The sequence below is a fragment of the Acanthopagrus latus genome, chromosome 2 (assembly GCF_904848185.1).
Source record: "Acanthopagrus latus isolate v.2019 chromosome 2, fAcaLat1.1, whole genome shotgun sequence".
Lineage (NCBI taxonomy): Eukaryota > Metazoa > Chordata > Actinopteri > Spariformes > Sparidae > Acanthopagrus > Acanthopagrus latus.
The window spans coordinates 30,284,124-30,302,995 of record NC_051040.1 but is presented as its reverse complement, the minus strand read 5'-3'; the positions used below and the strand labels follow the sequence as shown (position 1 = coordinate 30,302,995).

Sequence of the window (18,872 nt, the reverse complement as noted above, 5' to 3'; positions counted from 1 at the left end):
CCTCTGTTCAATCTTTGGTGGGTGTTGCAAATGTGCATTACTGAACTTACAGGATGTAGCCAATCACATAGTGTGATCTAAAATAACGTTGCTACAGCAGCAGCAACTGTATCTCTGCTGACTGAGTGTATATATTTTATTATAATTATATATTTATACAACGCTTGTTACATAGGTCCCGGAAGTAACGGCTCGATTCCAAACCAGGCATTCCAGGCAGGAGCAGTGCTTTCCATCCGGGAGAGTAATTCCCTTTGATGACTTTGGGATTTTTCACTTTGCAGACCTTTTTCATGCACAAAAAATGCTACATAACACAATAAATGAAAGACAAATACCCCAAAAAGCATAATATGACCACTTTATCTACAATCCCAGTTCCATAAACGTTTGAATGCTGTGTAAAACATGTGAAGAACGGAAGACAAACTTTTGCAAACAAGCTGTGTTTTACTAAGTGTTCCTGAGCCCATGTAGTAATAGCCTTTATACACTTGTGTGTTTGACAAAGTTGTGAACCTGGTCCCATCTTTGTGTCTGTTTGTGAGTGACTGAGCATTTCAAGGCTTCCCCTTTTCTATATAATCATGATACAATCACATGTTTTGATTGAACCTGTTTACTTGTGGTATGTACCAAACACATGTTTTTGGAGCATTCAACAATTTTCCCAGTATGTTGTTGCCTCTGCCCAAACTTGTTTGGACAGGGGCAACGTGTGTTACTGCCATCACAATGTGTTACTGCCATCACATGCAGAAAACGCATATATTTATAAAAAGCAATGAAGTTGATGAGGTCATTAATTATATTGTTTTTGTACATTTCCATTTGAGTGTATGTTAAGGATTAACAAATTATTACATGCTGTTTTATTTATGTTTTACACAGCACCTGACTTCTTTTGGAATCTGGGTTGTACATCTGCACCCTGTTCTGATGGCTTGGCTGGTTTGGAGAGAATTGATGTTAAAAATAATTAGCCATCTGTCTGTTATTAACATCTATTATATTTTGAAGAATGACTAGATCAACCTCACCTAGTTAAACTTTCATCTACAATACATACCATAGTTGTACATGCATACAGTTTTTCTAAGCAGTGATGTTTTTGATAATAGTTTGGCTGTATCCAACCTATATGATGTGACCTTATTTCCCTTGGCGTGTTGTAACGAGGCTAAAGTCACTCTTGATCAACTTTTCCTGCTGCATTACAACTGAAAATATTGTGCAATTGGTAATTTGTAAGTACCCCCATGTGTCTTGACCATTTCTTACTACGATGCTACCTTCATCTCCACTGATCTCCTCCCTTGCAGACAAACGGGACTCCTGGTGATGGGACCAGAGAACAGTCAGTATTACACCACAGTTAAGAACACCCTGCTAAGGAACAAGGTTCCTCTGATGGTCCTGACCCATGAAAACTTCAGCCAGCACATCCCTCATGTCAAACTCGCAGAGGGTGATGAAGCAGTGGTGGACATAACTGCTGGAGTTTTGTATGCGGACCGTGCCCTCAAGACTGCACAGGTACTGCATAGATACTGTTCATACAGCATGAGGTATGTTAGTTCTAGAAGCTGTTGTTATGAGTCAAGGCCATTTTTGTTGTGCACCCAAGTCAACTACAGCTCATATACTATATGTACAGTAACATGTTGGCATTTTACAGGGAATAATCACATACTGCTAGAACAACCAGTCAGAGACATGAAAATGATATACAATATATTTTGTTCTTAGACTAACAGCCTTATCAAATTCAGAGTAAGTGTACTGCCCTTGCAGCATGTTCACTTATGCAAAGCTAGACAGCTAGTTAACATCCAAATGTCCTCCAACACACAAGGCTGGACTTTTCTTGGTTTTACTGAAGACTTGTTTCCACATTTGCTTTGATTGTAAAACTGAAACATTACAGAGATAAAACATGCATCAGTATACAAGCAAACATTGTACCTTGTAAAAAAATAGCTTAACTAACAATATAACAACAATAACTACAAGTTACAAGCCAACTGTAAAACAGAGCAGAGCACATGTTTAGCTGTCCTGATAAAAGAAATCTACAACATGTAAAAACTTTAAGAATACAAGAATATAGTGGTAATCTACACATACTACTCACAGACACATGATTTCCAAGGCAGAAGTGTGACAGAGAAGCCTCCAGCAGATTCATGCACCGGGCAGTGTTCATCTTGCCTGCTTGAGCTCAACTCAAGCATGTATTGCAGAGTGTGTGTGACTGCATCCACCTGTAACCAGTAGCTGGCAGCACAGAACATGAACTAATACAGATAAATCAGTTGTTTCTAACTTTTTAACTTATGAAGCCCACTTTTTGAAGCTTTTATAATCTTTAACTTATTGAAATGATTTATTAACTTAACTTGAAGGCAGCAGAGTAAGTGTATATTTACAAAAACAATTCCAGAGCCCAGGAAGGGACACAAAGCAATTTTGTGATTCCTTTTATTTGTATTCTAAACCTCACTAATTGCTAATTTTTCACTGGATTACATTGGAATTTCTCCTAAACATCCAAGAGAGCCTAAGAAATCTTGGCAACATTTATTAATTGGCTATAGTAATCAAATTAATAACAGGAAGTCTTTTTTTACCCTATATCAATATGAATATATTAATTTTTCATTTTCAACATTTAATATCTCTGCTAGTTTTCACTTTATTGCAACCAAACTTTGGTTCTCTGTGTCATATTGATGTAATTCTACATGCTGTATTGCAGGCCATTGGACGTATTTCAGTTTCTTGAAGACATTTCACCTTCACCAACTGGAGGGGAGTTGCAGGCTCTTAAAGTCTGTGTGGGAGTGTCCATACAGAGTTGTTAGGGAGATATGTGAGCTCTGACTTTCAGAGTGGTTTGGGCCACTTGTGGGTCGTTGATCCAACCAGGCTTTGTGTGGGTTGCTAGGGCTAGGTGAGCCCAGGTGTGAATGGTTGTTAAGCTGCCTGGGGAGGGAACACAGCACTGCATTCTAGGTGGGTGATAAGTGATGTCATGGGCCACCTCCTCTGTTCAAAGATGATCATGACACTATGTCATCATAGTGTGACATAGATGGATTCCTTTATTCCTCTTTGAAACCATCTGTCTTCTCTGGACAAGATGTTTACATTGTTGTCCTCAATGGAATGTTTTTTTATCCTTCAGATGTAAGTGGACAGCAGAGTCCTGACCTAGAGGTTGATTTGTGTCCCCAATGCACATATCTGTGCAGTCCTGGCTGCACGGAACATTATAAACTGTATTATTTTGTTTATGCCTGGGTGTTTTGTCCTTAGGATGAACAAGTTTCTGCCTCAGTGTGTTGGCAGGTTTGAAGTGAACAGATACCATTAGTAGATCTCATCACAGCAACATAGTCAGCCATCAGAAATAAATACAGACACAGAGGCAGAACAGCTTTAAGGTATCAGCCATTCTTGCTAATGTAAAAGCACTCCTCTCCAACCTCACTACTGAGAGGAAGGCCCTGGCAACTCTCAGTAGAGACTAGATCATCAACACCTATGAGACACTGAGTCGAGATCCTACCAGTAGCTACAAAAAGAAGGTTATTGAATGTCCGTAAAAACTGGAAAAGGACAAAGCCATTGACAAGCCATCATATTACCAACTGTACCCTGGGGAAGCCATCCCATGTATCTACAGTCTCCCCAAGATACAAGGAAGGACCACTACTCAGACCCATCAGCAGCAGCATCAACTCGGTTACCTATAACATATCCAAGCACCTAGCCAGCATCCTTGCTCCTTTGGTCGGTAACACTCAATGCTACATCTAAAACTCACATGATTTTGCCATCAAGGTGAGAGAAATAACACTGGACTCGGATGAAACAATGGTTTCTTACGTCTTCCTCACTTTTTACACACATTCCCTCTCAAGAAGCGGTAAAGATGGTGAAGAAATACTTGCCTGTCCAGCAGAACCAGCTTCACCCCAGACCACACTGGTGCCTTACTTGACCTCTGTCTAATGACCACCTAATTTCAATAGAGTGGAGGTTCTTATAGACAGAAGCATGGCTGTCTCATGGGCTCACCAGTGTTCCCAATAGTGGCCAACCTCTATATGGAAGACGTTGAGTCATGTTTCTTGCCCTGTGAACCCTTTTGTTCCTCCAGCTCAGTATGACTTTATGGGGGTATATAAAGTCATTCAAGATTTTCAAGGTCTTTCTCCTTGGTAAATATGAAAGATTGTGTTGACATCCCTCACATGATTAAATACATGGCCCTTCTAGATGCATTTTGTAATGTTGGAATGTACCAGCGTTATTTAATGCATTAGTAGCGAATCCGCTATTCAATTTGCTTTTATTTATGAGATCTGTACCAAATATGATTTGTCACTGAACTGGAATGTAGGCATTGTTTCCATAGCAAAACCTTTTCAAGCATGTGGAAGTTATGAAAGATTAAAGAAGCAAAACAGTCTCTGATTTGTACAAGTCCTAGATATAGTATTGGGCTGAAAAATTCCAAAATGTGGGTCATTGAACATATTTCATGCCCATTGTTTAAATCTAATAATAGCTCACACCAGGAATATCTTTCAGCAATAAATTCACATTACTGGACTGTGTCAGCGCTGAGAAAAGCATTGGAGGAGAACAGACTCATCCATAGCTGTTAAGCAAAGCACAAAACACTGCCATGTTATTTCAGTGAGGTGTCATTTTCAGTTGACTGGACAGATTGGTCAGCTGCTTTTTCATGAAGCAGAAGCCAGTTATGAATTAAAGCATGTTGTGTTAGATGTGTGATAGATAGGCAGACTATTTCTTTCTTCGTGTTCATGCCATGGCTCTTTATTAGCCTCTTGCCCATATCATTATGTGTTAATATATGATTGGTCGCAATTAATCTGTGTTGATACATTATCTCAGAGTGGCAGTTTTCTGAATGTCTTCTTCAACTCTCTCTCTCTTTTCTTCTTTGAAAACAAATTTCATGTATTAATGTATTAATTATGCATTTATTGGCCGTGCGAGTGTTTAATCAGAGGGGCACATTAAAACATGGAAACAAATGATATTTAAACATTAAATACTTACCCTATAGTAGGGTAATGAACTGATAGAATGTTAACTGGAACTGGAACTTGAACTTAATATTTTCATACACTGCCAGTCAAAAGTTTGGACACACCTTCTCATTTCATGTTTTTTCTTTATTTTCATGACATTTCCATTGTAGATTCTCACTGAAGGCATCAAAACTATGAATGAACACATATGGAATTATGTAGTAAACGAAAAAGTGTGAAATAATTTTATATTTTAGATACTTCAAAGTAGCCCCCCTTTGCTTTGATTACTGCTTGACACACTCTTGGTATTCTCTCGATGAGCTTCATGAGGTCGTCACCTGAAATGGTTTTCAACAGTCATGAATGAGTTCCCAGAGATGCTGAGCACCTGTTGGCCCTTTTGCCTTCACCCTGTCCGTTCACCTTTTCTGCATCGCACAAAGACACGATAGGTGGAACCAAAGATATCAAATTTGGACTCATCAGACCAAAGCACCAAGCACCTGGTCCAACGTCCATTCCTTGTGTTTCTTGGCCCAAACAAATTTCTTCTGCTTGTTGCTTTTCCTTAGTAGTGGTCTTTTAGCAGCTATCTGACCATAAATGCCTGATTGGTGCAGTCTCCTCTGAACAGTTGATGTAGAGATGTGTCTTCTCTTAGAACTCTCTGTGGCATCCATCTGGGCTCTAATCTGAGGTGCTGTTAACTTGTGATTTCTGAGGCTGGTGACTCAGATGAACTTCTCCTCAGCAGCAGAGGTGACTCTTGGTCTTCCTCTCCTGGGGCGGTCCTCATGGGAGCCAGTTTCATTGTAGCGCTTGAAGGTTTTTTCGACTGCACTCGGCGACACATTCACAGTTTTTGCAGATTTTGCGGACTGACTGACCTTCAGTTCTTAAAGAAATGATGGAGTGTCGTTTCTCTTTACTTGGCTGATTGGTTCTTTCCATAATACGAATTCTAACAGTTGTCAAATAGGGCTGTCAGCTGTGCACCAACCTGACTTCTGCACAACACAACTGATAGTCCCAACACCATTAAGAAGGCAAGAAATTCCACAAATGAACCCTGTGCAGTGAAAACCATTTCAGGTGACTAACATCATGAAGCTCATCAAGAGAAGGTCAAAGGTTTGCAGTGCTGTCAACAAAGCAAAAGGTGGCTACTTTGAGGAATCTAAAATATAAAACATGTTTTGAGTTATTTCACACTTTTTGTTAACTACATAATTCCATGTGTAATTATAAAATAATTTAAAAATGTTGTAATCATGAATAGATAAACTGTGAAACCATGCATTACCTATGAAAAACTTACAGGTATTTTCTTTCTTTATATACTGACACTAAACATGTGAGTGTTAGCTAAACCCGCTCCTGATGTCCATCGCAATGGACATCGGACTTTCAAAAAATCCTATAAATTAATGATATGATGTTCAGAATAACTTTAAACATTATCACTTGCAACAGTTAAAATTATACTGACAGCAAATTTGTTTGGCCAGCATGAACTTAACTTCAAGTTTTGGATTGAAAATGGGCATTTACTCTTCCCTCTCTGCTCTCGCTCCGCCATGCTTGTCTTGTCCGATGTCTGTCCCTCTCTTTGAGCATGCTCAAAGTCATGACATGATTGTGATTGAATAACTAGGATCCAATCAGTAACCAGCATTGATAACATCATTCAATTACAGAGTATTTATTGGTTTAGAGACATAAATATGTCATGTCCATTCCAATAGACACAAGGTCCGAAGGGGTTAAGAAGTAAATGCCAAATTTGGTACAAATTGTTACAAATTGGTCATTTGGAAATTAGTTAACTGGTTCACTGTTGATGTTTAATTATGCAGTGACAACAGTATTCAAAACTCTCATAACATGATCTTGTAGGTTTACAAATGACCCCTGATGAACGCAAAGAAAAAAGGTAAAATCAAAATGACAAGGAAAACTTAATGTCCACAGCCCACACATGCATTCACACAGGGCTATTAACTGTAACTAAAAGAAAACGTGGCAGGCCCAGTCGAGTTTTGTGAGTGTGGAGACCTGAAACGAATGACCACTTCACTGGGTTTACCCAGCATAAACAAAAAGGCATATGCAAAGTGTTAGAGGCACCGAGTTCATCAAACACATGTATTTACCTCTGGCAGCCTCTCAGAGCTCACACACATCAACCACAGGACAGCTCTCCATTAGTCTTGGAAGTTAAGAGGGTTGTTACCTTACTTTTACAGTTTACAGCTATCCTGCTCGAATCAGGTATGGTTTTCAGATTAAAGGTGCAATAGTCAATGCACATCCTTATCTTGCCATTTTTCTTCCTAGCTATCGCTATGGGAGATGCGTACGGGCTGCAGGATTCTTTGATAATCCCTGCAGCAAGGAGCTCCTGTAGATGTTTGTAGACATTGTCGATTTCTGCTGCGGCCAGACACCGGACTCTCTCTCAGAAAGGGGTAGGGTCCTTCAACCTAATACAACTCTCCACCCCTCTTGCTAAACCCACATCCCACTCTGGCAAAGAGAAAACCTGAGGTTGATCAGCAAATTTTAGAGACAGTTGGTTTTTCCAGTTCTGGACGCGCAACTGCATCAAGGTGTAGTTTCAGCAACAAGGGAATGGAGCGTTCAGCTACACGGTGTGGTGAACCAACACTCAAGTACAGCAGCTACAGTCTCTCTCCAATGGTGCAGGGCTCTCCTGGTCCTCACTCTCCCCCTCTTCTGGCAAATGTCTCATTCTGAATCACATGATGATAATAATAAGAATAAGAATAAGAATAGTAAGAATAAGAATAGTAAGAATAATAGTAAGAAGAAGAATAATGATAATAATAAGAAGAAGAATTCATTTTATTTATATAGCACTTTTCAATGACCCAAAGTTGCTTACAGAGGTAAAGACACAAAAAAGATAATAAACACAAAGCACAACAGAGAACAGAAGGCCAAGGAGAGAGGGTAGGAATGAAGGTGTTTATGGGTAGGGGAGGTCGTAGGCTTTGGAAAAGAGGTAGGCTTTTAGACAGGATTTGAATGTGGAAAGTGAGCAAGAGTCACAGACTGGTTGGGGGAGAGAGTTCCAGAGTCGGGGTGCTGTTCTGGAGAAGGCTCTGTCTCCAAAGGTTTTGAGTCTGGATGGCGGTACGGTTAGAGTGAGAGTGGAGGAGGATCGAAGGGCTCAGGAGGGGCGATGGGGGATAAGGAGGTCAGACAGCTAGGGTGGAGCCAGGTGATGGAGAGCCTTAAAGGTCAGGAAGGTGGGGTCCGGGATAACGCCAAGATTGCGGGCCAGGGGGGAGGGAGAGATGGTCGAGCTGCGGCACATAGGTGACGCTAAGCACCTCCTCCCTGAACAAGGTTAGGACAGGATTGTCTAAGGACTACAGACATACCAACAGAGATGAGAGAGTAAAATGTGCTTCACTAACCCACAAACAAACATGGTCTTCTGGGCCCATATTCACAAAGACTTTTATCTTAGCGTTAGGAGTGCTCCTAAATCGGACTAAAAGTTTTCATTTAGGCGTCGTTTCTTAAAAGTAATTCACAAAGCCACTGAGACCTACTTTTAGTTATGAAAACAGTGAACACCTAAAGTAGAAGTAACTCTCTGTTGTATGGATGACATCATTTTATAAGGACGCACATATTATCACAGTTGTTGAGTGACAGGGCAGCCCATTGAAAAGTCATTTAAGCTGCGCAATGCATGAAGTGAAAATAAAGAAGCTGCCTACAAGCCCATGACAAAGCCTATGAAAAGATATTGGAAAAAGAAATGTATTTATGAGACACACACACACCCCAAACAAAAAAATTAGAAGATTGTGATGAAAAACGGGAATTGTGTGTTGATCCGGGAAATTTTGCAACAGTGTCCAGTATATTGTAACATGCGTCAAAGACAATATGTGTATTGATGGAATGCAACTTTTTTCCAATGACAAACAGGACTAGTATAACCTGGGGACCTCCAGTAATTTGTAATAATTGTGGAGGTCATCTGTGATCTTAATCCTGTATGAATCTGCCATGCCCATAATTTGTAAATTAAAAATTTCCCCGCAAATGACCTACCATATTTCACCAAACACAGAGGTCATTTGATAATATTAGTACCATGTGAATCAGCATCTCTGTGATTTGGGGTCGGTTTTCTTTCTTAAGGTTTTTTGTGTTTTCCACACTTTTTTTCTGCCTTTTCCCCAGTCGAGAATTAAGGAGGCTGCGTTGGGATTTATAAATGAAAGTTTTGACAGTATTTTGGTTGCAAATTCAGGAGGCTCATCAGAAGAGCGAAATCTTGAAAGATGATTAGATGGATTACATGCATGGCAGCATGCGGTAAGGAACATTTTTCCATCTTTCAACAGACTCACCAGTTATTGTATTAAAAATATCCATATCTAACCATTGTGCTGCTCCAGCAAGCACTCCGGTGCGATCGACCCGGGGCATAATGTCAGGAAGCTCGAGTTAAAACACAGACTTCGCTTATCCCGTGAAAATGCGCTGCATGAAACGCAGACGTGGTGGGATAATTTTTAAATCACTTGAGGTCCCCAGGTAATACTAGTCCCATGCGAAGAGCTGCATTTTCCCTCTAGCCAAATACTGGAGTGTTGCCAAACATCTTAACTCCTCCGTTATTGGATTGTTTCGGGTGGTTGGGGACGTTATTGCGTCCCTCACCAACTCAACCACAAATTCAGTCCCTTCGCGGTACATCCGACATCGTTTTAATAATTCCCTGTCATTTAGCATCTCCAACACATTCGGCTGTGACCAGGTCTTAGCGAGTTAGCAGTCCTCTGGACTACTTCTAAGGTCTCCCAAACTTAGGTGATACTTTTAAGCCTAAAATGTTTTGTGAATAACTCTTATTTTAGAAAATTAGGAGTCCTAAAGTTACAACTGACACACGCATTATTTTTAGGAGTTGCTCCTAAATTTGCCTGTTAGGAGCTACTTTTAGCCTTAAGATTCTTTGTGAATATGGGCCCTGGTATTTGTGCAGACAACCAACTATGAATGATTTTTAGAATTAATACACACTTTAGAAAAACATACTTTTTTTCGTCTGACTTTTTACAGTAAATAGAATAAATGTTTTAACATTTTATAATCCGACACATTTTAAACATATTTACACTTCTTGAACTGTTATTTGTTAACAACAGAAACATTTTAATGTCTGCATATAAATGAACGAAAATAAGGGCCACAGGGCTACAAGTAGTAGCAGCTGTATCATCATCATTATTCTATTTTTGTTGATATAACCTTTTTGCCATAACTACAGATATAACGGGAGAAAGTTAACGGTCATAGAGAGTACACTGAAATGGAAGCAAGGAGGGTGCTTTGCTACATAAATTTCAATATCCTGTGAGCGCCCCGTCAAAACGGCAAAAAGGTATTGTTTGATGTGTCCTCTGATGTTTTAGTGATTGTATTTATGAATTTGTATAAAGCTGCATTTCTTGATTTGTATATATTTTGTGTTCACGGAACAGCTCTTACGATGTTGATGTTGGCAAGGGTGATGGAACGATATATTAACAGAGCTGAAAACTACCGACGGCTCGTCAATACTTGTAAAGCAAAAAAACATGAATTGACCGGGGATCACTACATTGTTAAAAGCCAGTGTTAGATCCATGGGTTTGCCCCGACACGGCGCAGAGACCTGCAGTTTGGTGGTGCAGGCTGCGTCACTAAAGCAGAGGATGGCAGTTGTCTTCGTTTCCATCAGTCTTCTCAGACAGCCCACCAACATTGAAAGACTTTCTGATCATTATATTATATTATATTATACTATACTATACTCTGTCTCTATATGTGTGTGTGTGTGCGTGTGTGTGTATATGTCTGTATGTATGTACACTATATTACCAAAAGTATTCGCTCACCTGCCTTTACTCATTCTATGAACTGAAGTGCCATCCCATTCCTAACTCATAGAATTCAATATGATGTCGGTCCACCTTTTGCAGCTATTACAGCTTCAACTCTTCTGGGAAGACTGTCCACAAGGTTGAGGAGAGTGTTTATAGGAATTTTTGACCATTCTTCCAAAAGCGCATTGGTGAGGTCACACACTGATGTTGGTCGAGAAGGCCTGGCTCTCAGTCTCCGCTCTAATTCATCCCAAAGGTGTTCTATCGGGTTCAGGTCAGGACTCTGTGCAGGCCAGTCAAGTTCATCCACACCAGACTCTGTCATCCACGTCTTTATGGACCTTGCTTTGTGCACTGGTGCACAGTCATGTTGGAAGAGGAAGGGGCCCGCTCCAAACTGTTCCCACAAGGTTGGGAGCATGGAATTGTCCAAAATGTTTTGGTATCCTGAAGCATTCAATGTTCCTTTCACTGGAACTAAGGGGCCAAGCCCAGCTCCTGAAAAACAACCCCATACCATAATTCCTCCTCCACCAAATTTCACAGTTGGCACAATGCAATCTGAAATGTACCGTTCTCCTGGCAACCTCCAAACCCAGACTCGTCCATCAGATTGCCAGATGGAAAAGCGTGATTCATCACTCCAGAGAACGCGTCTCCACTGCTCTAGAGGCCAGTGACGGCGTGCTTTACACCATTGCATCCGACGCCTTGCATTGCACTTGGTGATGTGTGGCTTGGCTGCAGCTGCTCGGCCATGGAAACCCATTCCATGAAGCTCTCTGCGTACTGTACTTGGGCTAATCTGAAGGTCACATGAAGTTTGTAGCTCTCTAGCAATTGACTGTGCAGAAAGTCGGCGACCTCTTTGCACTATGCGCTTCAGCATCCACTGACCCCTCTCCGTCACTTTACGTGGCCTACCACTTCGTGGCTGAGTTGCTGTTGTTCCCAAACGCTTCCATTTTGTTATAATAGAGCTGACAGTTGACTGTGGAATATTTAGGAGCGAGGAAATTTCATGACTGGATTTGTTGCACAAGTGGCATCCTATGACAGTTCCACGCTGGAATTCACTGAGCTCCTGAGAGCGGCCCATTCTTTCACAAATGTCTTGTTTCACAGTCTGCATGCCTGAGTGCTTGAATTTATACACCTGGGGCCAGGCCAAGTGATTAGAACACCTGATTCTGATCATTTGAATGGGTGAGCGAATACTTTTGGTAATATAGTGTATGTATGTATATATGTATATATGTATATATATATGTGTGTGTTGTATGTATGTGTGTATGTATGTGTATGTTGTCTTTTCCTAGTTTTAAAGGTTTCATTAAAGTGAAATGATGTCATTTTTTGAACTTGGCAGACCATCCCACTTGTTTTAATACTTGCCTTAACCCAGTTAGTCATTATATCCATTTTACTGATGGTTATTTATTTAATTTTAAAGGGGCTCTTTGTAACACATTGTAACCATTCACTTGTATATATTGCTTCTTTAATGGCCATATTTAGATGTTTAGATTGAACATGACATAAACATGAGACCCTCATCTCTCTTGGTGGCCTATTTACGGCTTTCAACAATTTCTTTACATTGTTTAATACTGCTGTATCAAAACCCCATTGTTTCTTGATGGGAATTGTCTATATAAATACCTTTTGACTTGTACTAACTTGAAATACAGCAAGTTATTCAATATCAGGTTGACTGCAGTTTTTCCTTAAAACCCAATGTGTTGACATTTTAAGAGGTACTCAAATTCAACTGTGTAAATCAACCACATTAGATTGATGGAGAAAACCTAGTTACACTTTTATATTTACTTTACTAAAGCAGACTGAATTATATTTCTAATTGCATGAATATATTTAGGCAGAATAACTGATACACCTGAGAATAAAAATTAAGAACCTAATTCTAGTTCTTTTTCTTATTATTCTGTTATTATGATTTGAGTGAGAATATCTATCAGTTCTGCAAAAACAAGTGGCAAAAGAGGACAACGTTGTTGTAAAATGAAATAGAGATTTAGATAAAAGCACCAATTTAACTTGAGGGTATTTTGATTGTATTTATACATATTTATTTTAGATTTTTGGATGCACTCAGTGACATATAGGTTAAATGAATATACCACAAGAGGATTTCACTAACATGTTCTGTCATTTCTTTTTCCAGGGACAGTTTCAGAAGTTGGGTGGGGTCATAAGAGACAATGAGATGGTAACAGATATCGAGCCTGGCCCTGTTGTGACAGTGTCAACCTCTGCCGGCGTTTATCGAGCTAAGAGTGTGGTGATCACCGCTGGACCCTGGGCTAACAAACTGCTATCCCACACTGGATTACAGCTGCCACTTGAGGTATTCAGATTATTTGTGTTCCACATCCAATAATGTTCATATAGCTACAAATATAAAATATTTTTCTTTAGATAAATTCAGGATTTATTTATGTGCATTATTAGATTTCTGGAGTTCAGTATACAGTTGCAATCAAAAGTTTACATATACTTGTATACTTATACTTATATACTCTGTGTGTGTGTGTGTGTGTGTGTGTGTGTGTGTGTGTGTGTGTGTGTGTGTGTGTGTATATATATATATATATATATATATATATATATATATATATATATATATATATATATATATATATATAGTTTAAAGTCTGAACTTTTGTTAAAAGTTGAAACAGAGAGGCTGCGTCTTGCTCCTACCTCATCTTAAATCTGTAACGTGATTTGGACATGCCGGTGTGTCTGCCGACTCCTAGAGGGTTAAACACATATCTCAGTGCACAAGATCTGTGTGTCAACCGAAAACAGAAAAGCTGAAAAAGCCCTTGAAAACTCAATTAAGTAGTACCCTATTCCTTAAAGATAATGCCTTCTACTTCCACTGCTGTGCTTTGACTGTAAATCAAGCTAAGAATTGTGATGTGGTTTTGAAATGCACAGTGTGAGAGATATGTTACTGCCCTTCATCCAGGCCCAGCACCTCACTTGCCAAAGCCTTACCCTCCAATAGAAGAGCATGACGGATGGCATGGATCATAACACTGAAATACTTCTCAGGCTTGGATAAACTATCCTGCAAGTTTAAAAGGTGCGCAGGCAGTTGAATGGTCCACACTTGGATGTTTTATCGTTGGTGTCGTGTGCCTAGTTGATGCACATAAACCCGATGAGATAAGTGCTCTGAAAACATGCATTTTGAGCACTTACCTACCAGGAACCAGCATGTGACAGCCCTTTGCCAGAGGGAACGTATGAAGATTGGAAAAAGTCAAACACACGCCGATGTAAAACTCCTGCTATTAAAGGAAGTGTGCAGCGGAGCGCCTCACGTTAACTGCCTCAAGCAGCAGTCAGCTAACAGGAAGCGTGTCGAATTTGTCTTCAAAATAAGAGCTTTACATTGCACCCCACTGGAGTTTAGAACTGGGTTCCTAGCGGGGGGCTTTTAATTTGAAAGTATCAAGCAGCTACAGAGACCCAGGAGATGAAAGCATCTTCTGGATCTTAAGCGGCCTTCTAGTCACTCATCTTGACATCTGCGGATGAAGTCATGAACTGCCATGTCTATCCTTGCCATCTTCACCATGACGTAACACCAGACAGACTACTGTTTACCCTCACCACGCCTTGCAGTTGCACCATGCCTGTTTAGACGCGCAACATTGAAAATGGTCCGGTCTGAAACAGTGTTGCATGGTATACCTCCCAGCACTAAAAACAACATACACAAGCCCATACAAGCATTTTAAAGACTATCAAAAATTGGCCAGGCTGCTACAAATAATTCAAACCTCATCAACACCCATCACATGCAACACAGTTTTAACCATTAATTGGGAAAAGCCCTTACCTTGAGAAAGGGTGTTTCTCATCTCTGAGTTAAAGTTAGTGACATTTTTGTTACTGAGCTGCCACAATTTGATGGTGATGGCAGGAATTGCTTGCTTGCTATTGAAGTGAATTAGTAATGAATCCCCCTTACATACAAACATACATCAATAATAGTGTAATTTTACTCATTATCCAGATGTTGAAGATACAGGAAAATAGAAATTCATGGCAAAAAAGTCACGTTTTAGAGACCTCCCAAAATTTCACAAATAATGTTTTCAGTGGAGCTCATGTCTTATTAAAATGGGCAAGCTCACCCTTGCTCCCCCATAGTATGGTCATTCATAAGGTCTTTACTGACAGGAAAATTGCTGGGAATTTGACTGCAACTAATGGTTGTTTCATTACTGTAGGTGCTGAAGATCAACGTGTGCTACTGGAGAGAGAAAGTTATAGGATCATACAATGTGAAGCAGCGCTTTCCCTGCTTCTTGCTGACTGAGGGTGAGGAGTCTAATGAACACATCTATGGCCTCCCATCTAACGAGTACCCAGGCCTGGTTAAGGTACGTCATGATACTCCAGTGTGAACAGGAAGAAAACTCTAGAATGATATCTATCACTCAAATTTTCATTGTTGTATGAAGTAGACTTCAAATCATTTATTTTTTATTTCCCTTTTTTATTACCCTTTCTTTTTTTTTTACAGGAACACAATAATGCACCACTTATCAAATTATATGACTTTTTGTAGAACTTTTGCATCCCTGTTCAAAATGTGCCTGTTTGATTGCTTGGCTTCTGATATTGGTCATTGCAGCTTTATAGAAAAATACTTAACCAAACCCAATGTTTCCTGATTTTGCTGATTCTGATTAGTTTTTCAATAACTAGAGGGGGATTATGAAGGATTTATTTGTAATTAAAAAGACATGTTTATTACTTTATTAGCAGTACTAGAGGGGAGAGAATATTTACAGCTGCTCCTTTGACCTTTACGCAACATAAGGTTATTAATACTTAAAAACCTTCAAGCAGTAATCCTTGTCATCAATAATGGTGACACAGCACATCAGCACTGGGGTGAGTCATGATTACTTTTTTTTCAGTCAGACTAGATCGGATTAATAGTTCTCAAAATATTCCAACCACAAGAAGAAAGACTGACGGACAGTTTTCTTTTGCTTTCTAGTGAGACAACAGAGCATGAATTAATAATAATAACATGTTGTAATTGCAAATATAAATATACGACCCCTCTCAGGGGGCCCGGGGGCATACTCCCCTGGAAAAAAAAAAGTTTAATATTTCATATATTAAAGCATCAATCTGATGCATTTTGAGAGAAAGATCAAGCAGAATTACAAGATAGTATGAATGTATAACAAAGTATCTATCTATACATGGTCACATTATGCTATATAAGAGGTGAGACTGACAACTTCTCATGAAATGCGCAATAGCACAACTTTGATAGTGCAATCTGCTGCAGAATGAAAAAAGCAAGCCCTCAAAGAGTGTGTTTTGACAAGATGAATATGGATGGGAAGGGGCAGGGGTTAAAGGGGTCTCATTTTTTCTTCTTTGCCTGGACCAGAGTCTCCATGGCCCGCTTTTGCTGTTTTGCCACATGTCTCAGCCTTGCACTCTTCTCTTCTTCAGCTGTCTATAGCCCTTTTTACACGGCGACTCCACGTTAACTCTGGAGTGGTGGTTTGTCAGTTCTCCGCCAATGGTGATTCACACAGAGCGAAGCATCCGCCTTTCCATGTGTAATTCACACAGAAATTTGGCACTGCAGCTCCTAAAGGGGCGTGATTTTATACGTCATGTGTGTTTTCAAGGTGTGTCTCAGGTGTCCTCCTGTCAATCTAAACCCTCGGACAGTTTATAATCATATGGATGCTGTTATAATGTGTGATTGAGATTGTGACCCACCAAACATCCTGGAAAGTGACAGAGTTATGTTTTTTGCACTTAAGTACATAATTAGGCTACACAATCGCCATCAGTAAACTGGAAGCTGTCTGACCCTAACCCTAACCCTCACAAACACTCTGTGAGTTAAAGACAGACAGGAGGACGGATGCTTCTCTACGTACAGCTATGGTATATTTCCCCTCATATAAGTTGCCAAAGACAGTTACAGTTACTACGTTACTTTTGTTTGGTTATGTAACATTGCTTTGTGGGACACTTCTCTGTAATAATCCATTTAGTCCTGTGGCGGCCTGGAAAAAAAACCCTCTAACACCTATGGCATTTCTATGAATGACTCTCTAGAACCTGAAGTTTTTCTGAAAAATGTTGCCGACGTTTACAAAAAATGTCATTTCTCGGGCTCTGTAACAGATAGAAAGGTGAAATAAAAAAATTAAAAAAAAACATTTGAAAGCTTACACCCTTGGCTATCATATATAAAGATGTCCATTGGCCCTAATGGTAATAAAAAAAAGGGAATTCTATAAACCTCTGAAATAAATGAAATAATTGGCAACGTCTAATTGCCTAATAAAAAATGCATTTCTCAGTCTTTGTAGCAAATAGAAACCTGAAATAAAAACCATGTGATAGCTTAAACTTTATTGTATTAAGTATTACATTCAGTTGGTCTCATCTTTCTCTTTCCAAAATTTTACAATGCATAAGCCTAACTGATTTCATAGCGATTTTAACTTAAAAAAGTGTAATGTCAGCGTAGTGTATGAAAAGTAAAAAAGAGTTTCTGTGTTGTAAGTAATACAGAGCTTTGGCTCCCTCAGAAGTGAACAAGTGCAGTACATGTTCAACAATAATGTCAATAAAAGAACTAAAATGTCAGTGTCATTTTGTTGTACTAACAAAGTAGTACAACAAAAATGAGATTACGTTTCTCCAGGATCAATAACAGAAGACACAATAAATAACACACAATATATAAATATAAGAAATGTAAAACTAAAACTATGACTAGGGGCTCGTGAAGGGCATTAGTGCATATGCTCCAGATCAGCATCAATCTAACAGCCTGTGGAAGGAAACAGTTGATACATCTGTTAGTTCGACCTTTTTGACTCCGGAACCATTTTCCTGTGGAGAGAGTGGGAGGCGTCCCTGATGATGATCAGTGTCCTGCTCCTGCAGCGGCTTAGGAAGAGTTCTTGGACAGAGGGGAGGGAAACTCCGATGACCCTCCCAGCTCCTCTAACTATTCTGTGCGGGGCTTTTTGTCTGACATACTGCAGCTGGAGTACCATGTCGAGATACAATACATTAGAACGCTCTCCACCACACCACTGTAGAAAGTTCTGAGGATGCTGATGGGGAGAGGCTTGTATCAGCTTCCTCAGGAAGTACAGTCTTTGCTGGGCCCGTTTCATGAAGCCTGAGATGTTCTTACTCCAGCTTAGGTCCCATGAGCTCTGCACTCCGAGGAACTTGATGTTCTCCACTCTCTCCACTGTGCAGCCACTGATGCTGAGAGGAGCGTGCTCGGGCTGTGATCTCCAGAAGTCGAAAACCATCTCCTTTTTTTGTCCGCATTGAGTACCAGATTATTTTCTCTGCACCAACCTTCTAGGTGTTTAACTTCTTTTCTGTACATTGATTGGTCATTTCTATCAATGAGTCCCGCTACTATGGTGTCATCCACGAACTTGAAGATCAGGGTCCCCTCATGTCTGGATGCACAGTCCTGTGTTAGCAGTGTAAATAACAATGCACTGAGTACACAGCCTTGAGGAGCTCCTGTGCTCAGCATGATGGAGTTGGAAGTGTCTGCTGGTCTGGAGGGGTTAGCCTTAAGCCTAGCATGGATCCCGGCTCTCTTTCTCCTTTTTGTTTATGTTCGCGGCGCTTCCGTTTTCTTCTCCTATGGTTGGCTGGCTTGAATGAAAGTCTAGGATAGGTAGGAAACTCAAAACTTTCACTGTCATTGATCCCTGGTGGGGCCACTGCATCCATGTGCGCCGCCATCACCATTGCTTTGTTATTAAGACACTTTTGGTAGTCTGTCGGTTTGTTGTTGTTTGCAACCGTATTCCATGAGCTG

The 18,872-nt window shown here is 40.0% G+C and overlaps 1 protein-coding gene across 2 annotated transcripts in view; it reads left to right on the top strand.

The window, feature by feature from the left end:
* pipox (pipecolic acid oxidase) overlaps positions 1–18,872 on the top strand; it is a 39,226-nt gene that overhangs the window by 8,274 nt on the left and 12,080 nt on the right. For both annotated transcript variants that reach the window (XM_037077288.1, XM_037077280.1), the window contains exons 3-5: positions 1,323–1,536; positions 13,173–13,355; positions 15,256–15,408. In XM_037077288.1, coding sequence (XP_036933183.1) covers positions 1,323–1,536; positions 13,173–13,355; positions 15,256–15,408 — 550 coding nt within the window. The remainder of the gene's footprint in view (positions 1–1,322; positions 1,537–13,172; positions 13,356–15,255; positions 15,409–18,872) is intronic.